This window comes from Rhinoderma darwinii, chromosome 4, assembly GCF_050947455.1.
Source record: "Rhinoderma darwinii isolate aRhiDar2 chromosome 4, aRhiDar2.hap1, whole genome shotgun sequence".
Classification (NCBI taxonomy): Eukaryota; Metazoa; Chordata; class Amphibia; order Anura; family Rhinodermatidae; genus Rhinoderma; species Rhinoderma darwinii.
The window spans coordinates 12,511,982-12,538,816 of record NC_134690.1 but is presented as its reverse complement, the minus strand read 5'-3'; the positions used below and the strand labels follow the sequence as shown (position 1 = coordinate 12,538,816).

Here is a 26,835-nt window from a genome sequence, read left to right as displayed (position 1 = left end):
CAGTGACCCTACACAGCGTATTCACATATCCTGACGATTGACCCTACACAGCATATCTATATATCCTGACCAGTGACCCTACACAGAATATCTATATATCCTGACCAGTCACCCTACACAGCTTATCTACATATCCTGACCAGTGACCCTACACAGCGTATCTATATATCCCGACCAGTGACCCTACGCAATGTATCTATATATCCTGACCAGTGACCCTACACAGCGTATCTATATATCCTGACCAGTGACCCTACACAGCGTATTCACATATCCTGACGATTGACCCTACACAGCATATCTATATATCCTGACCAGTGACCCTACACAGAATATCTATATATCCTGACCAGAGACCCTACACAGCGTATTCACATATCCTGACCAGTGACCCTACACAGCGTATCTATATATCCTGACCAGTGACCCTACACAGCGTATTCACATATCCTGACGAGTGACCCTACACAGCGTATCTATATATCCTGACGAGTGACCCTACACAGCGTATCTATATATCCTGACCAGTGACCCTACACAGCGAATTCACATATCCTGACGAGTGACCCTACACAGCGTATCTATATATCCTGACTAGAGACCCTACACAGCGTATCTATATAACCCGACCAGTGACCCTACACAGCGTATCTATATATCCCGACCAGTGACCCTACACAGCGTATCTACATATCCCGACCAGTGACCCTACACAGCGTATCTACATATCCCGACCAGTGACCCTACACAGCTTATCTACATAACCTGACCAGTGACCCTACACAGCGTATCTACATAACCTGACCAGTGACCCTACACAGTGTATCTACATAATATGACCAGTGACCCTAGACAGTGTATCTATATATCCCGACTAGTGACCCTACACAGCGTATCTATATATCCTGACCAGTGACCCTACACAGCGTATCTATATATCCTGACCAGTGACCCTACACAATGTATCTATATATCCTGACCAGTGACCCTACACAGCGTATCTATATATCCTGACCAGAGACCCTACACAGCGTATTCACATATCCTGAAAAGTGACCCTACACAGTGTATCTATATATCCTGACCAGTGACCCTACACAGCCTATCTACATAGCCCAACAGTGACCCTACACAGCATATCTATATATCCTGACCAGTGACCCTACACAGCGTATCTATGTATCCTGACCAGTGACCCTACACAGCGTATCTATATATCCTGACCAGTGACCCTACACAGCGTATCTACATATCCTGACCAGTGACCCTACACAGCGTATCTACATAACCTGACCAGTGACCCTACACAGCGTATCTACATATCCTGACCAGTGACCCTACACAGCGTATTTATATATCCTGACCAGTGACCCTACACAGCATATCTACATATCCTGACCAGTCACCCTACACAGCTTATCTACATATCCTGACCAGTGACCCTACACAGCGTATCTATATATCTCGACCAGTGACCCTACGCAATGTATCTATATATCCTGACCAGTGACCCTACACAGCGTATCTATATATCCTGACCAGTGACCCTACACAGCGTATTCACATATCCTGACCAGTGACCCTACACAGCGTATCTATATAACCTGACCAGTGACCCTACACAGCGTATCTATATATCCTGACTAGAGACCCTACACAGAGTATATATATATACAGCAACAAGTGACCGACACAGAGTATCTACATTACCTGACCAGTGACCCTACACTGTGTATCTATATATCCTGACCAGTGACCCTACACAGTGTATCTATATATCCTGACCAGTGACCCTACACAGCGTATCTATATATCCCGACCAGTGACCCTACACAGCGTATCTATATATCCCAACCAGTGACCCTACACAGCATATCTACATAACCTGACCAGTGACCCTACACAATGTATCTATATATCCTGACCAGTGACCCTACACAGCGTATCTATATATCCCGACCAGTGACCCTACACAGCGTATCTATATATCCCAACCAGTGACCCTACACAGCGTATCTACATATCCCGACCAGTGACCCTAAACAGCATATCTATATATCCTGACCAGTGACCCTACACAGCGTATTCACATATCCTGACGAGTGACCCTACACAGCGTATCTATAAATCTTGACCAGTGACCGTCTCATCTCCATGTATCTACATATACTGACCAGCGACCTCCTCATCTCCATGTATCTACATATACTGACCAGTGACCTCCTCATCTCCATGTATCTATATATACACTGACCAGTGACCTCCTCATCTCCATGTATCTGCATATCCTGACCAGTGACCTCCTCATCTCATGTATCTACATATACTGACCAGTGACCTCCTCATCTCCATGTATCTACATACCCTGACCAGTGACCTCCTCATCTACATATATCTACATATACTGACCAGTGACCTCCTCATCACCATGTATCCACATATACTGACCAGTGACCTCCTCATCTCCATGTATCCAAATATACTGACCAGCGACCTCCTCATCACCTCCTCCTCATATACTGACCAGTGACCTCATCTCCATGTATCCACATATACTGACCAGCGACCTCCTCATCACCTCCTCCTCATATACTGACCAGTGACCTCATCTCCATGTATCCACATATACTGGACAGCGACCTCCTCATTATCATGTATCTACATATCCTGACCAGTGACCTCCTCATCTCCATGTATCTACATATACTGACCAGCGACCTCCTCATCTCCATGTATCTACATATACTGACCAGTGACCTCCTCATCTCCATGTATCTATATATACACTGACCAGTGACCTCCTCATCTCCATGTATCTGCATATCCTGACCAGTGACCTCCTCATCTCATGTATCTACATATACTGACCAGTGACCTCCTCATCTCCATGTATCTACATACCCTGACCAGTGACCTCCTCATCTACATATATCTACATATACTGACCAGTGACCTCCTCATCACCATGTATCCACATATACTGACCAGTGACCTCCTCATCTCCATGTATCCACATATACTGACCAGCGACCTCCTCATCACCTCCTCCTCATATACTGACCAGTGACCTCATCTCCATGTATCCACATATACTGACCAGCGACCTCCTCATCACCTCCTCCTCATATACTGACCAGTGACCTCATCTCCATGTATCTACATATACTGGACAGCGACCTCCTCATTATCATGTATCTACATATCCTGACCAGTGACCTCCTCATCTCTATGTATCTACATATCCTGACCAGTGACCTCCTCATCTCCATGTATCTACATATACTGACCAGTGACCACCTCATCTCCATGTATCTACATATACTGACCAGTGACCTCCTCATCTCCATGTATCTACATATACTGACCAGTGACCACATCATCTTCATGTATCTACATATACTGACCAGCGACCTCCTCATCTCCATGTATCTACATATACTGACCAGTGACCTCCTCATCTCCATGTATCTACATATACTGACCAGTGACCTCCTCATCTCCATGTATCTACATATACTGACCAGTGACCTCCTCACCTCATGTATCTACATATACTGACCAGTGACCTCCTCATCTCCATGTATCTACATATACTGGACAGCGACCTCCTCATTATCATGTATCTACATATCCTGACCAGTGACCTCCTCATCTCCATGTATCTACATATACTGAGCAGTGACCTCCTCATCTCCATGTATCTACATATACTGACCAGTGACCTCCTCATCTCCATGTATCTACATATCCTGACCAGTGACCTCCTCATCTCCATGTATCTACATATACTGAGCAGTGACCTCCTCATCTCCATGTATCTACATATACTGACCAGTGACCTAATAATTTCATGTATCTACATATACTGACCAGTGACCTCCTCATCTCCATGTATCTACATATACTGAGCAGTGACCTCCTCATCTCCATGTATCTACATATCCTGACCAGTGACCTCCTCATCTCCATGTATCTACATATACTGACCAGCGACCTCCTCATCTCCATGTATCTACATATACTGACCAGTGACCTCCTCATCTCCATGTATCTATATATACTGACCAGTGACCTCCTCATCTCCATGTATCTACATATCCTGACCAGTGACCTCCTCATCTCCATGTATCTACATATACTGACCAGTGACGACCTCATCTCCATGTATCTACATATACTGACCAGTGACCTAATCATTTCATGTATCTACATATACTGACCAGTGACCTCTTCATCTCCATGTATCTACATATCCTGACCAGTGACCTCCTCATCTCCATGTATCTATATATACTGACCAGCGACCTCCTCATCTCCATGTATATACATATCCTGACCAGTGACCTAATCATCTCCATGTATCTACATATACTGACCAGCGACCTCCTCATCTCCATGTATCTACATATGCTGACAAGTGACATTCTCACCTCCATGTATCTACATATACTGACCAGTGACCTCCTCATCTCCATGTATCTTTATATACTGGACAGCGACCTCCTCATCTCCATGTATCTACATATACTGACCAGTGACCTCCTCATCTCCATGTATCTGCATATACTGACCAGTGACCTCCTCATCTCCATGTATCCACATATACTGACCAGCGACCTCCTCATCTCCATGTATCTACATATACTGACCAGTGACCACCTCATCTCATGTATCTATATATACTGACCAGTGACCTCCTCATCTCCATGTATCCACATATACTGACCAGTGACCTCCTCATCTCCATGTATCTACATATACTGACCAGTGACCTCCTCATCTCCATGTATCTACATATACTGACCAGTGACCTCCTCATCTCCATGTATCTACATATACTGACCAGCGACCTCCTCATCTCCATGTATCTACATATACTGACCAGCGACCTCCTCATCTCCATGTATCTACATATACTGACCAGCGACCTCCTCATCTCCATGTATCTACATATACTGACCAGTGACCTCCTCATCTCCATGTATCTACATATACTGACCAGTGACCTCCTCATCTCCATGTATCTACATATACTGCCCAGTGACATCCTCATCTCCATGTATTTACATATGCTGACCAGTGACCTCCTCATCTCCATGTATCCACATATACTGACCAGCGACCTCCTCATCTCCATGTATCTACATATACTGATCAGTGACCTCCTCATCTCCATATATCTATATATACTGACTAGTGACCTCCTCATCTCCATGTATCTACATATACTGACCAGCGACCTCCTCATCTCCATATATCTACATATACTGACCAGCGACCTCCTCATCTCCATGTATCTACATATACTGACCAGTGACCTCCTCATCTCCATGTATCTACATATACTGACCAGTGACCTCCTCATCTCCATGTATCTACATATACTGACCAGTGACCTCCTCATCTCCATGTATCTACATATACTGACCAGTGACCTCCTCATCTCCATGTATCTACATATACTGACCAGTGACCTCCTCATCTCCATGTATCTACATATACTGATCAGTGACCTCCTCATCTCCATGTATCTACATATACTGACCAGCGACCTCCTCATCATCATGTATCTACATATCCTGACCAGTGACCTCCTCATCTCCATGTATATACATATACTGACCAGTAATCTCCTCATCTCCATGTATCTACATATACTGACCAGTAATCTCCTCATCTCCATGTATCTACATATACTGACCAGCGACCTCCTCATCTCCATGTATCTACATATCCTGACCAGCGATCTCCTCATCTCCATGTATCTACATATACTGATCAGTGACCTCCTCATCTCCATGTATCTACATATACTGACCAGCGACCTCCTCATCATCATCTATCTACATATCCTGACCAGTGACCTCCTCATCTCCATGTATATACATATACTGACCAGCGACCTCCTCATCTGCATGTATCTACATATACTGACCAGTGACCTCCTCATCCCCATGTATCTACATATACTGACCAGTGACCTCCTCATCTCATGTATCTACATATACTGACCAGTGACCTCCTCATCTCCATGTATCTACATATACTGACCAGTGACCTCCCCATCTCCATGTATCTACATATACTGCCCAGTGACCTCCTCATCTCCATGTATCTACATATACTGACCAGTGACCTCCTCATCTCATGTATCTACATATACTGACCAGTGACCTCCTCATCTCCATGTATCTACATATACTGACCAGTGACCTCCCCATCTCCATGTATCTACATATACTGCCCAGTGACATCCTCATCTCCATGTATCTACATATACTGACCAGTGACCTACTCATCTCATGTATCTACATATACTGACCAGTGACCTACTCATCTCATGTATCTACATATACTGACCAGCGACCTCATCTCCATGTATCTACATATACTGAGCAGTAACCTTCTCATCTCCATGTATCTACATATCCTGACCAGTGACCTCCTCATCTCCATGTATCTATATATACTGACCAGTGACCTCCTCATCTCCATGTAACTACATATACTGACCAGGGACCTCCTCATCTCCATGTATCTACATATACTGACCAGTGACCTCCTCATCTCCATGTAACTACATATACTGACCAGTGACCTCCTCATCTCCATGTAACTACATATACTGACCAGTGACCTCCTCATCTCCATGTATCTATATATACTGACCAGTGACCTCCTCATCTCCATGTATCCACATATACTGACCAGTGACCTCCTCATCTCATGTATATACATATACTGACCAGTGACCTCCTCATCTCCATGTATCTATATATACTGGACAGCGACCTCCTCATCTCCATGTATCTACATATACTGACCAGCGACCTCCTCATCTCCATGTATCTATATATCCTGACCAGTGACCTCCTCATCTCCATGTATCTACATATACTGACCAGTGACCTCCTCATCTCCATGTATCCACATATACTGACCAGTGACCTCCTCATCTCCATGTATTTACATATACTGACCAGCGACCTCCTCATCTCCATGTATCTACATATACTGACCAGCGACCTCCTCATCTCCATGTATCTACATATACTGAGCAGTAACCTCCTCATCTCCATGTACCTACATATACTGACCAGTGACCTACTCATCTCATGTATCTACATATACTGACCAGTGACCTCCTCATCTCCATGTATCTACATATACTGACCAGCGACCTCCTCATCTCCATGTATCTACATATACTGACCAGCGACCTCCTCATCTCCATGTATCTACATATACTGAGCAGTAACCTCCTCATCTCCATGTATCTACATATACTGACCAGTGACCTACTCATCTCATGTATCTACATATACTGACCAGCGACCTCCTCATCTCCATGTTTCTACATATCCTGACCAGTAACCACCTCATCTCATGTATCTACATATACTGACCAGTGACCTCCTCATCTCTATGTATCTACATACACTGACCAGTGACCTCCTCATCTCCATGTATCTACATATACAGACCAGTGACCTCCTCATCTCCATGTATCTACATATACTGACCAGTGACCTACTCATCTCATGTATCTACATATACTGACCAGTGACCTCCTCATCTCCATGTATCTACATATACAGACCAGTGACCTCCTCATCTCCATGTATCTACATATACTGACCAGTGACCTACTCATCTCATGTATCTACATATACTGACCAGTGACCTCCTCATCTCCATGTATCTACATATACTGACCAGTGACCTACTCATCTCATGTATCTACATATACTGACCAGCGACCTCCTCATCTCCATTTATCTACATATACTGATCAGTGACCTCCTCATCTCCATGTATCTACATATACTGACCAGTGACCTACTCATCTCATGTATCTACATATACTGACCAGTGACCTCCTCATCTCCATGTATATACATATCCTGACCAGTGACCTCCTCATCTCCATGTATCTACATATACTGACCAGCGACCTCCTCATCTCCATGTATCTACATATACTGACCAGCGACCTCCTCATCTCCATGTATCTACATATACTGAGCAGTAACCTCCTCATCTCCATGTATCTACATATACTGACCAGTGACCTCCTCATCTCCATGTATCTACATATACTGACCAGCGACCTCCTCATCTCCATGTATCTACATATACTGAGCAGTAACCTCCTCATCTCCATGTATCTACATATACTGACCAGCGACCTCCTCATCTCATGTATCTACATATCCTGACCAGTGACCTCCTCATCTCCATGTATCTACATATACTGACCAGTGACCTCCTCATCTCATGTATCTACATATACTGACCAGTGACCTCCTCTTCTCCATGTATCTATATATACTGGACAGCGACCTCCTCATCTCCATGTATCTACATATACTGACCAGTGACCTCCTCATCTCCATGTATCTACATATACTGACCAGCGACCTCCTCATCTCCATGTATCTATATATACTGACCAGCGACCTCCTCATCTCCATGTATCTACATATACTGACCAGTGACCTCCTCATCTCCATGTATCTACATACACTGACCAGTGACCTCCTCATCTCCATGTATCTACATATACTGCCCAGTGACATCCTCATCTCCATGTATCTACATATCCTGACCAGTGACCTCCTCATCTCCATGTATCTATATATACTGACCAGTGACCTCCTCATCTCCATGTATCTACATATACTGACCAGTGACCTCCTCATCTCATGTATCTACATATACTGACCAGTGACCTCCTCATCTCATGTATCTACATATACTGACCAGTGACCTCCTCATCTCCATGTATATACATATCCTGACCAGTGACCTCCTCATCTCCATGTATCTACATATACTGACCAGCGACCTCCTCATCTCCATGTATCTACATATACTGACCAGCGACCTCCTCATCTCCATGTATCTACATATACTGAGCAGTAACCTCCTCATCTCCATGTATCTACATATACTGACCAGTGACCTCCTCATCTCCATGTATCTACATATACTGACCAGCGACCTCCTCATCTCCATGTATCTACATATACTGAGCAGTAACCTCCTCATCTCCATGTATCTACATATACTGACCAGCGACCTCCTCATCTCATGTATCTACATATCCTGACCAGTGACCTCCTCATCTCCATGTATCTACATATACTGACCAGTGACCTCCTCATCTCATGTATCTACATATACTGACCAGTGACCTCCTCTTCTCCATGTATCTATATATACTGGACAGCGACCTCCTCATCTCCATGTATCTACATATACTGACCAGTGACCTCCTCATCTCCATGTATCTACATATACTGACCAGCGACCTCCTCATCTCCATGTATCTATATATACTGACCAGCGACCTCCTCATCTCCATGTATCTACATATACTGACCAGTGACCTCCTCATCTCCATGTATCTACATACACTGACCAGTGACCTCCTCATCTCCATGTATCTACATATACTGCCCAGTGACATCCTCATCTCCATGTATCTACATATCCTGACCAGTGACCTCCTCATCTCCATGTATCTATATATACTGACCAGTGACCTCCTCATCTCCATGTATCTACATATACTGACCAGTGACCTCCTCATCTCCATGTATCTACATATATTGACCAGTGACCTCCTCATCTCCATGTATCTACATATCCTGACCAGTGACCTCCTCATCTCCATGTATCTACATATCCTGACCAGTGACCTCCTCATCTCCATGTATCCACATATACTGACCAGTGACCTCCTCATCTCATGTATCTAGATATACTGACCAGCGACCTCCTCATCTCCATGTATCTACATATACTGACCAGCGACCTTATCTCCATGTATCTACATATACTGACCAGTGACCTCCTCATCTCCATGTATCTACATATACTGACCAGTGACCTCCTCATCTCCATGTATATACATATACTGACCAGCGACCTCCTCATCTCCATATATCTATATATACTGACCAGCGACCTCCTCATCTCCATGTATCTACATATACTGACCAGCGAACTCCTCATCTCCATGTATCTACATATGCTGACAAGTGACCTCCGCATCTCCATGTATCTACATATACTGACCAGTGACCTCCTCATCTCCATGTATCTACATATACTGACCAGCGACCTCCTCATCTCCATGTATTTACATATGCTGACCAGTGACCTCCTCATCTCCATGTATCTACATATACTGATCAGTGACCTCCTCATCTCATGTATCTACATCTACTGACCAGTGACCTCCTCATCTCCATGTATCTACATATCCTGACCAGTGTCCTCCTCATCTCCATGTATCTACATATACTGACCAGTGACCTCCTCATCTCCATGTATCTACATATACTGACCAGTGACCTCCTCATCTCCATGTAACTACATATACTGACCAGTGACCTCCTCATCTCCATGTGTCTGCATATACTGACCAGTGACCTCCTCATCTCCATGTATCTACATATACTGACCAGTGACCTCCTCATCTCCATGTATCTACATATACTGACCAGTGACCTCCTCATCTCATGTATCTACATATACTGACCAGTGACCTCCTCATCTCAATGTATCTATATATACTGGACAGCGACCTCCTCATCTCCATGTATCTACATATACTGACCAGTGACCTCCTCATCTCCATGTATCTACATATACTGATCAGTGACCTCCTCATCTCCATGTATCTACATATCCTGACCAGTGACCTCCTCATCTCCATGTATCTATATATACTGACCAGTGACTTCCTCATCTCCATGTATCTACATATACTGACCAGTGACCACCTCATCTCCATGTATCTACATATACTGAGCAGTGACCTCCTCATCTCCATGTATCTACATATACTGACCAGTGACCTCCTCATCTCCATGTATCTACATATCCTGACCAGTGACCTCCTCATCTCCATGTATCTATATATACTGACCAGTGACCTCCTCATCTCTATGTATCTACATATACTGACCAGTGACCACCTCATCTCCATGTATCTACATATACTGACCAGTGACCTCCTCATCTCCATGTATCTACATATCCTGACCAGTGACCTCCTCATCTCCATGTATCTACATATACTGACCAGCGACCTCATCTCCATGTATCTACATATACTGACCAGTGACCTCCTCATCTCCATGTATCTATATATCCTGACCAGTGACCTCCTCATCTCCGTGTATCTACATATACTGACCAGTGACCTCCTCATCTCCATGTATCTACATATACTGACCAGCGACCTCCTCATCTCCATGTATCTACATATACTGACCAGTGACCTCCTCATCTCCATGTATCTACATATACTGACCAGTGATCTCCTCATCTCCATGTATCAACATATACTGACCAGTGACCTCCTCATCTCCGTGTATCTACATATACTGACCAGTGACCTCCTCATCTCCATGTATCTACATATACTGACCAGTGACCTCCTCATCTCCATGTATCTACATATACTGACCAGTGACCTCCTCACCTCATGTATCTACATATACTGACCAGTGACCTCCTCATCTCCATGTATCTACATATACTGGACAGCGACCTCCTCATTATCATGTATCTACATATCCTGACCAGTGAACTCCTCATCTCCATATCTATATATACTGACCAGTGACCTCCTCATCTCCATGTATCTACATACACTGACCAGTGACCTCCTCATCTCCATGTATCTACATATCCTGACCAGTGACCTCCTCATCTCCATGTATCTACATATACTGAGCAGTGACCTCCTCATCTCCATGTATCTACATATACTGACCAGTGACCTAATCATTTCATGTATCTACATATACTGAGCAGTGACCTCCTCATCTCCATGTATCTACATATCCTGACCAGTGACCTCCTCATCTCCATGTATCTACATATACTGACCAGCGACCTCCTCATCTCCATGTATCTACATATCCTGACCAGTGACCTCCTCATCTCCATGTATCTACATATACTGACCAGCGACCTCCTCATCTCCATGTATCTACATATACTGACCAGTGACCTCCTCATCTCCATGTATCTACATATACTGACCAGTGATCTCCTCATCTCCATGTATCAACATATACTGACCAGTGACCTCCTCATCTCCATGTATCAACATATACTGACCAGCGACCTCCTCATCTCCATGTATCTATATATACTGACCAGTGACCTCCTCATCTCCATGTATCTACATATACTGACCAGTGACCTCCTCATCTCCATGTATCTACATATACTGACCAGTGACCTCCTCATCTCCATGTATCTACATATACTGACCAGTGATCTCCTCATCTCCATGTATCTACATATACTGACCAGCGACCTCCTCATCTCATGTATCTACATATACTGACCAGTGACCACCTCATCTCCATGTATCTACATATACTGACCAGTGACCTCCTCATCTCCATGTATCTACATATACTGACCAGCGACCTCCTCATCTCCATGTATCTACATATACTGACCAGTGACCTCCTCATCTCCATGTATCTACATATACTGACCAGTGACCTCCTCATCTCCATGTATCTACATATCCTGACCAGTGACCTCCTCATCTCCATGTATCTACATATACTGACCAGTGACCTCCTCATCTCCATGTATCCACATATACTGACCAGTGACCTCCTCATCTCCATGTATCTACATATACGCTGACACACACTGCTGCAGCGCTCTTCTGTGTCCCGTAGGTTGTGCGCGCGCTCACTCCTGGCCTTAAAAGGCCAGCACGCGCACATGTCTTAAGTTTCCCAACCAACCCAGTGACACCCTGGACTTTAAAAAGGACTCTGCCCTTCCTCCTCTTGTGTTGTCAGTCTTCCTGTGTTCGTTTATGCATATGGTTCCTTAATTGTATCCTGCTCCCAGTGTTCCCGTTTCCTGCTTTCAGTATCCTGTTGCTGTGTTTCGTTCCTGTTCCTAAGCCTATAGTTGGAGTCGTGTGTGCCTCATCTGTAACGTCTCATATCATCTGCCACGTCTAGTGTCATCTGCCGTGTCTTGTATCACCCACCACGTCTGGTGCCATCTGCCTCGCCAAACATCACCTGTGCCACGTGTCTGTTACTCCGAGCATCTGCCTGAACATCCTCCCAGGTACTCTTGACCGAGTCACTGTTATTGACTATTGTTTGGCCAGCTGCTTTTCCGCTACGGCGGAGCGGTCTGTTGATTCCACATACTCTACAGCCGTGACAAGGACTTTACACTCTATCTGTTAATTGTCAGAATCCTTCTTGTCTTCTGACAGTTGTCAGAGTCTCACCCATCCCATGTTAGTTGTCAGCATCAAAGACTCTACTAGTAAGTTGTCAGGACTTTAAATTATCTTTTAATAGTCAGGACCTTTCTTGTTTTCTTCAAGTCGTCAGAGCTCCACACTTTGCTTGTTAGTTGTCAGAATAGCCCTCCCTGCCCACTTTACAACAGTTGTCAGAATAGCCCTCCCTGCCCGCTTTACATCAGTTGTCAGAATAGCCCTCCCTGTCCATTTTACATCAGTTGTCAGAATAGCCCTCCCTGCCCACTTTAGATCAGTTGTCAGAATAGCCCTCCCTGCCCACTTTACATCAGTTGTCAGAATAGCCCTCCCTGCCCACTTTACATCAGTTGTCAGTGCCGCACAATCCCTGTTTTTCTTGACAGATACTCAAACTCTATACATTCTTACAACTTCTTACAAGATTTGGAGATCTCATGAGAACGTTCATCTGTAATTCATCCCATCTTTAATTCATTTCACAAGAGAACAACTTCTAAACCACTGACTTAATGAGCGTTTTGTCTTAATATACGTCAAAAGAGACTGTAGACCGAGTCCCAAGACGTTCCCTGTAATGTAGCAATCAACAAAACCATTATTTACTGGTAGCTTCTCTATCAGGGCGACTAGAAAATTGCTCAGCACTGTGAAAAGTGTCACTGATATATAAAAGACACCAGCGATGATTACTGCTCTACTCCAAGGGGATTCTGGGATGTAATCAGCCGCTCCTTTGATCTTGGGCACATCATCCTCTATGACTCAATATACTCAACAAGCTGGAACTTTGCAGACAAATTGTATTTTATTTTTGTCGTAATATTTATAATTATAAAAAAGTTGCATGACTCCGCCTCCACCACTCTGGCCCCGCCTCCTCTGGAAGTCCTATTTAACAGCATTTCCCCAAAAATCATACAAATTTCAACTAAATGAAAGCTTTTCAGTCGTCCTCTTCTATTTAGTTGTTATGAATTTGACTCATAGTTATATCTGATTCTGGAAAAGCTGGGTGACTACCAATATGGTGGCCATAACAACTCTCACCCAGCTTTTCTAAAAAAAATGACTAGTTATACAGCGATATGGCAGCAGAGAATGTATCACTACATAACAATCAACTTTCATGTTCAGGAGTCTGAAAAAGCTGGGTGACGGTTCCAATTGTCACTTGGTTTTTCCAGAAATATTGGATTAGACTAACTCGAAATAAGAGGACGACTTTCAGGGACAAATCCTTAAACTGAATATACACCTTTGAAGACTGCGTCCCTCCACACAGATATAGAGTTACATGATAAAATTATTGTTACCTGTAGTCACCACTAGGGGGAGCACAGTGTATACAGATTTTTACAAATCCTATTGACTTTAATATGGCAGCTGCAGAATATTAATTAAACATTTGAGCGATTACCTGTAAAGTTCGAATGAGGGGAAAATCGTAGTCACCCAGACAGGAAGTCAAGTAATCGCTAGGAAACCTGAAAGTTACTGTATAGTTGGACACTCATTTTACATGTGGATTAAGGGCTGAATTGATACAGTGTACCCAGACCGGACATGTTTTCTTCAAAAGTGTGATTGAACTTAATAATAACACAGTTTGCAGTAAGGAGAACAATTTTTAGCTAATACCTGGGATAATGACACTCATAGATTTAATTTAGGTGTAGCAGAGTTGAGGTTGTACTTTGGCATAATGTTCTGGGATATTATCTGTTTACTGCAGTATTCCATAAGATTGCAGTTGAATGTGCTATATTAACTCAGTAAGTTATCACAATGAACAAAAGACATAGTTCGATGACAACTTCAGCACTGCTACATCTGCATGTTGGTTAGACTGGATGCAAATTAAATTTAAGCTAAATTTTCAAACAATTTATGCTAATGTCATTCAAATACAACGTTTATATGTCAGGTAACCTGATATATGATATATAAACTTTGTATTTTACTTATTGCTAAATAAGTTTGAAATAAAGTTTAAAATTTGGTTGTTCTATCCATACTAATATATGTTCATTACTGACTAGGTGTTTCCATTACTGTAATCTGCTGTCGAACCCATGTTGTCAAGCAAAATTATTCCCTAGTTACAGAACAGAGGAGACGGACGGAAGCAGGGGGAGACAGATTCCTCTTTTTACAGCCTGCCCTTAGAAGTCTATGGAGAGTGAAGGGGAAAGCAGGAGAAGGGAGCAGGAGCAGAGAGAGGGATGCAGACATGCTTCCCACAGAAGTCTATGGAGAGGAGAGAAGGGAGCAGGGGCAGAAAGACAGACACCCTGCTCATAGAGGTCTATGGAGAGGGGAGGGGCAGCAGGAGGAGGGAGCAGAGAAAAAAACAGACACGCTATCAATGGAAGTCTATGAAGAGAGTAGGAGGGAACAGGAGGGGGAGCAGGAAGGCGAGAGGGAGATGCAGACGCTGCCTATATAGAAGCCTATGGAGAGGGAATGAGGGAGCAGAGAGACACACAGACACACTGTGCATAGAAGTCTATGGAGAGGAAAGGTGGGAGCAGGAGAATGGAACAGTAGAAAAGAGAGAGAGAGGGGGTAACTGGAGGATGGAGCAGGAGCAGAGAGAGAGAGATATAAAGATACGCTGCCCACAGAAGTCTATGGAGAGGAGAGCGGGGAGCAGGAGGATGAAACTGGAGCAAAGAGAGAGAGAAAGATACAGACTCACTGCATTTAGATATCTATAGAAAGGGTAGCAGGAGGAAGGAGCAGAGAGCGAGAAAGAAACAGAGACAGGCACTGCCCATAGAAAACTATGGAGAGGGGAGGGAGAAGTAGTAGGAGGGTGTAGGAGCAGAGAGAGAGACACAAACATGCTGCCCATAAAGTCTATAGAGAGGAGAGGCGGGAGCAGGAGCAAAGAGAAAGTGAGAGAGATAAAGACAGACTGCCAACAGAAGTCTATGGAGATGGGAGCAGAGGGAGAAAGAGAGACACAGACATTGTCCATGGAAAACCATTGAGAGGGGAGGGGGAAGAGGAGGAGGAAGCAGGAGGAGACACACACGCTGCTTATAGAAGTTTATAGAGAGGGAAGGACAAGCAGGAGGAGGAAGTTGAGAGGAGACATACGTTGCTAGTATGATTTCTATGTCCCCCCAGTGTTGGATTCTCAGATACGCTGCTTATTACTGCTATATAATGCCCTCTATGCTGCTGCTGCTTCCGTACATGTGACAGACAGAGATAGAGACAGAGATAGTAGAGCTGGATTCTCCTCTTCTCATGAGAGCTGCGGCCCCTTCAAAACAGCTGATCGCTGACTCCCGGGACCCCCGACCCATCAGCTATTGATGGCCTATCCTGAGGATAGGCCATCATATTTTATTGTCTGGAAAACCCCTTTAATGTGAACACTAGCAATCTGTGTTCACATTAAGGGGTGCAGTCAGTTACCAGGTAGTATAGAGGGGCTATATTATATAAGTGAGTATAGTCCGCCAGTATACCCGGAACATCAGTGGGTCACTTAGGTAAAGGCTCGCTTCTGTTACTTCGTTATATTATATACACATCAATATTGTGATCCTTCTGGATTTGCAATCGAATGTTGGTTTCTTGTACCTGTCAATTGACGGCTGTTCAGTAGTGACATCATCTTGACATCTAGATACAGGAGAGGACTTTGTTAATGAAGACCAGGTATCTCTTGACCTTATCCGACTGCCCTTAAATATTATATTATCACCTTTATTAAATGTCTCTTGACTCTTCGAATGTGACTGGAGGACGGGACAGATGAGTTACTACTTGTGAAGATATTACTAACGTCTTGGAAGACGTCTGGTTGGCCCTTACAAGGGTTTAATGACTTATGTCAGCTCGAGTAGATGATATGAACTAGCACAATGGTGGATGAGGCCGAGGAGTGATCCCAATTAGAAACTACAACCAATCAATCTGTAGAAATTTATGGTTATTATCAATACATTGACCACTTAGTCCACCAACCCCAAGAAGACGAGTATGTAGGAGGTCTAACTAGGAATCTATGGGATGTGTAACTAGGGGTTCTCCAAAGGTCCCCACTCCCCATAAGAGGTTCTCCATGAATATACACATAGCGTTATTTTTTTCCTTATGGTGCCCTGTCTACCCCATAGTGTATGTTTAGGGCATTCAGCAGTCGCTTGTCTTCCTAGGTGACCATTGTATCATTAGATTAAGTTTATAGCTACAGAATCGGTCACAGGAGGTTTTATTTGCTGTACTAGTGACTTATGGAAGTATCTCAGGTCCATAGATGAGTCTATGTACATCTATTCCTCATTTACAGACAACTATGTAGAAATCTGAAGTCAGATTTTTAAGAAGATTCCTACAGCCACGTCCAACTTCCATGGAGATATCCAATACCTAGCTGGATCCCTATGGAAGTAACCTATAGCTATAGATGATGATGTTTCAGCATATCCTGCATCCACAAACAAAATATATGTCTCTCACATAGGAATCCTACCCAGATCTATATGGACATATTCAACATGTATAGGAAAGGCAGACATAGAAGAGAGGGGGTCCCGTAGCAAAGATCAAAGTGGGCAAAAATTACGGTGCTGAGTTTTGCTCCTCATGACCAAAGGGCCTATTGTTTTTCCCCGATCTTTGCCCTTTCCATGTTGGTCCAGTTCCTCAAACCCTTGTCTGCCAACAATACTGGTCCTCCGAAAAGGGGAGTCCTGAACAGGTTCTCGCCACCTAGTTGAAAGGAGATGAGACCAACTTGGACCCGGCCCCCTCTCTCCAAGGACCACCAGCAGCTGCTGTTTGTAGAATGTGCACCATTGATCCATAGGGATATAAAATACATAACAGATATATATAGATCCCTAGAGATCTACAATTGTATCCCATAAATCCTGGTCAAAGTTATGAAGTCCCCCCTACCATGTACTCTTTATAATACTGGTGTCTTCTTATGTGGCAGAGGGGGCATTGGGCCCAGGTACCACTGTTACTTCTGCGCCCCCTGTAGCAATGCTCCTCTGTCAACATGTCCTTTATCCATAGATATGTATGTATGTATCCCAGCTGAGATACATATAAAGACCCCTATGGATATACGCCTCACCCATGGTCCATCATATGTAAGGCTGAGTTCTATTAGTATGGCAGTAGGAGGACCCTTACTCTTCTCTTCTCGGAGGTCTTGCTGTATTTTCCTGGAGAAGCTCCATAAGAACATGTTCACATGGCCCGTAAATGCCCCCGAAAAAACAGCTGAAAATACGGAAGCTGAACGCCTCCAAACATCTGCCCTTTGATTTCAATGGTAAAAACCACGTTTTATTCCCACGGGGCGTTTTTTTACGTGGCCGTTTGTAAAACGGCGCTTAACAAAAAAAAAAAACGGCCTGTAAAAAAAGAAGTGCATGTCACTTCTTGAGCCGTTTTTGGAGCCATTTTTCATAGTCCCAATAGAAAAACAGCTCCAAAAACGTCCGTAAAAAAGGCATCAAAAAACGCCTGATGCTTTAAACCTGAAACCTGCTCCGTATTTTACAGCCGTTTTTTGTTTGCCGTGTGAACATAGCCGTAAAGTAAAGCTCCACTTTTTTTTTTGTCAAGTCATTTTTTAGTCCAATATTCTGTGCCGATTAATTTCTTCATATATCTTTATAGAAATCACAGCTCTGTTTTTTCTGATACAGAGCTCCAAATCCCCTGATTTAACCCCTTAAGGACACGCCTAATTTGTGTTTTTTCGTATTAGTTTTTTCCTCCCCGCCTTCCAAAAGCCATAACTTTTTTATTTCTTTGTGGACATGGCCGTATGAGGGTTTGTTTTTTTGTGGGACAATTTGTAGTTTTTCATGGGACCATTTATTGCACCACATAATGTACTGGGAAGCTGAAAAAACAATATTTGTGGGGTGAAACGGGCAAAAAACTTTTAATACTTTTTTTTATTAGTCCCCCTAGGGGATTTTAACCAGCGATCGTTGGATCGCTTACATGATATACTGCAATACTAATATATTGCAGTATATCGTGATACTGACAGTCTCTTTTGACGCCCTGCCGGAGACAGGGTTTACAAAGATGGCAGACCTTCATTAGGCCCCCAGTCTGCCTTGACAACCATTATCAGTGGCCGATCGTGTCGCAGGGGCGCTCAATGGCGGGTTTGAGGGGGCGCCCCCTGATTCTAAAAATGTAAATGCAGCAGTCGTGATTTAAGGTGTTAAACGGGCGGAATCAAAGTGATCATTGATTCCGCCCGTTACAGTGAGGTGACGGCCGTATAACACAGCCATCACCCGTAGAGTATGGAGCGCGCTCAGCCCGTACTAGTAAGTGACATGTCGTTAAGGAGTTAAAAGATAAAATACTGTGCACCTGTAGCCACCACTAGAGGGAGCTTACTGCATACTGTGTTATCATAAAGTTCAATATATAAACTGTATGTAGTAAGCTCCCTCTAGTGGTGACGGCAGGAAGCCAGAATTATATCTATTAAATCTATGTCTATGGAGGGGATTTGGAGCTTTGTATCAGAAAGAAAAAAAAGCTCAGACTTCTATAAAGATATAATAAGAAATTTATCAGCGCAGAATTTTAAATCTATTTAAATTAAAAGACGGAAATAATATTTAATGGTCTAAAGAAATCTAATCATTTCATCTGTTTTTCACTCCATTCTGTAAGACATATTCTTCACTCTCTATGTTCCCAGGTAATACAAGTACTTACTATGGCGCCATTATTACTACACTACCATATTACCAATCCTCTATCACATCTACTATATGAAGGAATACATAACATCAGTAAAATACCCATAACTCGGAGATACATTGGCTCTTATATGGTAACATCTTGTACATTTACATCTATATAAGAAAATGCTGCATATATGGATTTCTGAACAACCGCCATGGCGTACAATGCACGAGAAGAACTAAACTTAATAGAGACGGAGCCGCCATTGTGTCGTAGATACATCATGTAGCTTACGCTTTGTCCTGTCACATGTTAGCTGTGATTACGTCAGTCCTCAGTGGTGGTCAAGTGAATGTGTACCATAGTGGTAGCCCATGTATCTACTACGGGGCACATGGAGAAGGGGCTTTAACTCAGATTGGCCCCATCACCTTTTCCAATGGTCAGTTTTAACCTACACAAGGCTCCGCATCTCACAGGCACCTCCGTAAAAGCCACACATAGGGGAAATCCATCCAAGGGATCTTCTCTCCTACATGGGATGTGACGAGGGAGCTCTTCTCCGGGGAAGGGAGCAGCCAGTCTTTGCTACAGGACCCCCTCATCTCTAGGAACAGCCCTAGACGTGATGAAGCTTTTGGCCCATGTTCATGATTTCAACATGTTTCTGTAAGCCAGAGCAGTGGATCTTTCCAATTGTTTCCCTAGAAAGATGTCCAGATCTTCAGATGTCTTGTCCAACTTCTCCGCTAAGTGGAAGGTTGTTTGAAGCAGATGATTCATCAGAAGGAAGTTTTTCTTCAGTCTAATAGAGAAGCAAAGTAAAGTCAACTGGATCATACACTATAGAGAATAGTAAAAAAAAAAGGCAAAAATCATATAGAGCATGCTGGTATAACCTGGGTATCTTCTGTATATAATTATATATGTACAGCTGGTATAAGTTATACATCTTCTTGTATATAGTGATATGGAGCATGCTGGTATAACCTGGGTATTTTCTGTATATAATTATATATGTGCAGCTGGTATAAGTTATACATCTTCCTGTATATAGTAATATGGAGCATGCTGGTATAACCTGGGTATCTCCTGTATATAATTATATATGTACAGCTGGTATAAGTTATACATCTTCTTGTATATAGTGATATGGAGCATGCTGGTATAACCTGGGGATCTTCTGTATATAATTATATATGTACAGATGGTATAAGTTATACATCTTCTTGTATATAGTGATATGGAGCATGCTGGTATAACCTGGGTATCTCCTGTATATAATTATATATGTGCAGCTGATATAAGTTACACATCTTCTTGTATATAGTGGTATGGAGCATGCTGGTATAACCTGGGTATATTCTGTATATAATGATATATGTACAGCTGGTATAAGTTATACATCTTCTTGTATATAGTGATATGGAGCATGCTGGTATAACCTGGGTATCCTCTGTATATAATTATATATGTACAGCTGGTATAAGTTATACATCTTCTTGTATATAGTGATATGGAGCATGCTGGTATAACCTGGGTATCTTCTGTATATAATTATATATGTATAGCTGGTATAAGTTATACATCTTCTTGTATATAGTGATATGGAGCATGCTGGTATAACCTGGGTATCTTCTGTATATAATTATATATGTACAGCTGGTATAAGTTATACATCTTCTTGTATATAGTGATATGGAGCATGCTGGTATAACCTGGGGATCTTCTGTATATAATTATATATGTACAGCTGGTATAAGTTATACATCTTCTTGTATATAGTGATATGGAGCATGCTGGTATAACCTGGGTATCTTCTGTATATAATTATATATGTACAGCTGGTATAAGTTATACATCTTCTTGTATATAGAGATATGGACCATGCTGGTATAACCTGGGTATCTTCTGTATATAATGATATATGTACAGCTGGTATAAGTTATACATCTTCTTGTATATAGTGGTATGGAGCATGCTGGTATAACCTGGGTATCTTCTGTATATAATTATATATGTACAGCTGGTGTAAGTTATACATCTTCTTGTATATAGTGATATGGAGCATGCTGGTATAACCTGGGTATCTCCTGTATATAATTATATATGTGCAGCTGATATAAGTTACACATCTTCTTGTATATAGTGGTATGGAGCATGCTGGTATAACCTGGGTATATTCTGTATATAATGATATATGTACAGCTGGTATAAGTTATACATCTTCTTGTATATAGTGATATGGAGCATGCTGGTATAACCTGGGTATCCTCTGTATATAATTATATATGTACAGCTGGTATAAGTTATACATCTTCTTGTATATAGTGATATGGAGCATGCTGGTATAACCTGGGTATCTTCTGTATATAATTATATATGTATAGCTGGTATAAGTTATACATCTTCTTGTATATAGTGATATGGAGCATGCTGGTATAACCTGGGTATCTTCTGTATATAATTATATATGTACAGCTGGTATAAGTTATACATCTTCTTGTATATAGTGATATGGCACATGCTGGTATAACCTGGGTATCTTCTGTATATAATTATACATGTATAGCTGGTATAAGTTATACATCTTCTTGTATATAGTGATATGGAGCATGCTGGTATAACCTGGGTATCTTCAGTATATAATTATATATGTACAGCTGGTACAAGTTATACATCTTCTTGTATATAGTGATATGGAGCATGCTGGTATAACCTGTGTATCTTCTGTATATAATTATATATGTACAGCTGGTATAAGTTATACATCTTCTTGTATATAGTGATATGGAGCATGCTGGTATAACCTGGGTATCTTCTGTATATAATTATATATATACAGCTGGTATAAGTTATACGTCTTCTTGTATATAGTGATCTGGAGCATCCTGGTATAACCTGGGTATATCCTGTATATAATGATATATGTATAGCTGGTATAAGTTATACATCTTCTTATATATAGTGATATGGCGCATGCTGGTATAACCTGGGTATCTTCTGTATATAATAATATATGTACAGCTGGTATAAGTTATACATCTTCTTGTATATAGTGATATGGAGCATGCTGGTATAACCTGGGTATCTTCTGTATATAATTATATATGTACAGCTGGTATAATTTATACATCTTCTTGTATATAGTGATATGGAGCATGCTGGTATAACCTGGGTATCTTCTGTATATAATTATATATGTACAGCTGGTATAAGTTATACATCTTCTTGTATATAGTGATATGGAGCATGCTGGTATAACCTGGGTATCTTCTGTATATAATTATATATGTACAGCTGGTATAAGTTATACATCTTCTTGTATATAGTGATATGGAGCATGCTGGTTTAACCTGGGTATCTTCTGTATATAATTATATATGTACAGCTGGTATAAGTTATACATCTTCTTGTATATAGTGATATGGCGCATGCTGGTATAACCTGGGTATATTCTGTATATAATTATGTATGTGCAGCTGGTATAAGTTGTACATCTTCTTGTATATAGTGATATGGAGCATGCTGGTATAACCTGGGTATCTTCTGTATATAATTATATATGTACAGCTGGTATAAGTTATACATCTTCTTGTATATAGTGATATGGAGCATGCTGGTATAACCTGGGTATCTTCTGTATATAATTATATATGTACAGCTGGTATAAGTTATACATCTTCCTGTATATAGTGATATGGAGCATGCTGGTATAACCTGGGTATCTTCTGTATATAATTATATTTGTACAGCTGGTATAAGTTATACATCTTCTTGTATATAGTGATATGGAGCATGCTGGTATAACCTCGGTATCTTCTGTACATAATTATATATGTACAGCTGGTATAAGTTATACATCTTCTTCTATATAGCGATATGAATCATGCTGGTATAACCTGGGCATCTTCTGTATATAATCATATATGTACAGCTGGTATAAGTTATACATCGTCTTGTATATAGTGATATGGAGCATGCTGGTATAACCTGGGTATCTGCTGTATATAATTATATATGTACAGCTGGTATAAGTTATACATCTTCTTGTATATAGTGATATGGAGCATGCTGGTATAACCTGGGTATCTCCTGTATATAATTATATATGTACAGCTGGTATAAGTTATACCTCTTCTTTTATATAGTGATATGGAGCACACTGGTATAACTAGGGTATCTTCTGTATATAATGATATATGTACAGCTGGTATAAGTTATACATCGTCTTGTATATAGTGATATGGAGCATGCTGGTATAACCTGGGTATCTTCTGTATATAATTATATATGTACAGCTGGTATAAGTTATACATCTTCTTGTATATAGTGATATGGAGCATGCTGGTATAACCTGGGTATCTACTGTATATAATTATATATGTACAGCTGGTATAAGTTATACATCTTCTTGTATATAGTGATATGGAGCATGCTAGTATAACCTGGGTATCTTCTGTATATTATTATATATGTACAGCTGGTATAAGTTATACATCTTCTTGTATATAGTAATATGGAGCATGCTGGTATAACCTGGGTATCTTCTGTATATAATTACATATGTACAGCTGGTATAAGTTATACATCTTCTTGTATATAGTAATATGGAGCATGCTGGTATAACCTGGGTATCTTCTGTATATAATTATATATGTACAGCTGGTATAAGTTATACATCTTCTTGTATATAGTGATATGAAGCATGCTGGTATAACCTGGGTGTCTTCTGTATATAGTTATATATGTACAGCTGGTATAAGTTATACATCTTCTTGTATATAGTGATATGGAGCATGCTGGTATAACCTGGGTATCTTCTGTATATAATTATAGATGTACAGCTGGTATAAGTTATACATCTTCTTGTATATAGTGATATGGAGCATGCTGGTATAACCTGGGTATCTTCTGTATATAATTATATATGTACAGCTGGTATAAGTTATACATCTTCTTGTATATAGTGATATGGAGCATGCTAGTATAACCTGGGTATCTTCTGTATATTATTATATATGTATAGCTGGTATAAGTTATACATCTTCTTGTATATAGTGATATGGAGCATGCTGGTATAACCTGGGTATCTTCTGTATATAATTATATATGTACAGCTGGTATAAGTTATACATCTTCTTGTATATAGTGATATGGAGCATGCTGGTATAACCTGGGTCTCTCCTGTATATAATTATATATGTACAGCTGGTATAAGTTATACATCTTCTTGTATATAGTGATCTGGAGCATGCTGGTATAACCTGGGCATCTTCTGTATATAATTATATGTACAGCTGGTATAAAATTATACAGCTTCTTCTATATACCGTGTTTCCCCGATAGTAAGACACCCCCGATTGTAAGACGTATCGGGGGTTTCAGGGGGGTCGGCTAATATAAGCCGTACCCCGAAAGTAAGACATATGTCTTACTTTCGGGGAAACACGGGGGTATTGTCGCCTCCTGCCCACTTCCGCGCCGCCCCCCTCTCCATACGTCACCGCGCCGTCCTGTGATGGCGCGGGTACTGAGACTGTACCCACGCGATCAGCGGCAGGAGCACGGCTGTTATACACAGCCTGGCTCCTGCTGCAACTGCCGGAATCGAAGCGCGCGCCGATTCCGGCAGTTTAACCCATTAAATGCCGCTGTCAATAGTGTCAGCGGCATTTAATGTGTTTGACAGAGGGGGGAGCTCCCTCTGTCACCCGATCGGCGCCCCCGCAAACAAATCGCGGGTCGCCGTCGGGTTTCCATGACAGCCGGGGGTCTAACAAAGACCCCCAGGTCTGCCTTCAGCATCTGCCTGTTAGGCGATGCCGGAGGCATGACCTAATAGGTTGCCTGTCAGTTTTACACTGACAGGCAATAATGCTTCGGTAGACTAAGTATACCAAAGCATTATATATGCGATCGGCACATCGCATAGTGAAGTCCCCTGGTGGGACTAAAAAAAAAAATGTAAAACAGTTAAATAAAGTTTGTGAAAAAAAAATAAATAATAATTCGACAATTTTTTTCCAATATAAGACATACCCCGAAAGTAAGACATAGTGGGGCTTTTGGGGATAAAAAGAAAGTAAGACACTGTCTTACTTTCGGGGAAACACGGTAGTGATATGAATCATGCTGGTATAACCTCGGTATCTTCTGTACATAATTATATATGTACAGCTGGTATAAGTTATACATCTTCTTGTACACAGTGATATGGAGCATGCTGGTATAACCTGGGTATCTTCTGTATGTAATTATATATGTACAGCTGGTGTAAGTTATACATCTTCTTGTATATAGTGATATGGAGCATGCTGGTATAACCTGGGTATCTCCTGTATATAATTATATATGTGCAGCTGATATAAGTTACACATCTTCTTGTATATAGTGGTATGGAGCATGCTGGTATAACCTGGGTATATTCTGTATATAATGATATATGTACAGCTGGTATAAGTTATACATCTTCTTGTATATAGTGATATGGAGCATGCTGGTATAACCTGGGTATCCTCTGTATATAATTATATATGTACAGCTGGTATAAGTTATACATCTTCTTGTATATAGTGATATGGAGCATGCTGGTATAACCTGGGTATCTTCTGTATATAATTATATATGTATAGCTGGTATAAGTTATACATCTTCTTGTATATAGTGATATGGAGCATGCTGGTATAACCTGGGTATCTTCTGTATATAATTATATATGTACAGCTGGTATAAGTTATACATCTTCTTGTATATAGTGATATGGCACATGCTGGTATAACCTGGGTATCTTCTGTATATAATTATACATGTATAGCTGGTATAAGTTATACATCTTCTTGTATATA

At 41.6% G+C, this 26,835-nt stretch overlaps 1 protein-coding gene across 1 annotated transcript in view; it reads right to left on the bottom strand.

Moving 5' to 3' along the window:
* Nucleotides 1-19,702: 19,702 nt before the first annotated feature.
* Nucleotides 19,703-26,835, bottom strand: part of LOC142759021 (uncharacterized) — a 136,857-nt gene continuing 129,724 nt past the window's right edge. The window contains exon 3 of the mRNA XM_075860825.1: nt 19,703-20,792. Coding sequence (XP_075716940.1) covers nt 20,636-20,792 — 157 coding nt within the window. The 3' untranslated portion in view covers nt 19,703-20,635. The remainder of the gene's footprint in view (nt 20,793-26,835) is intronic.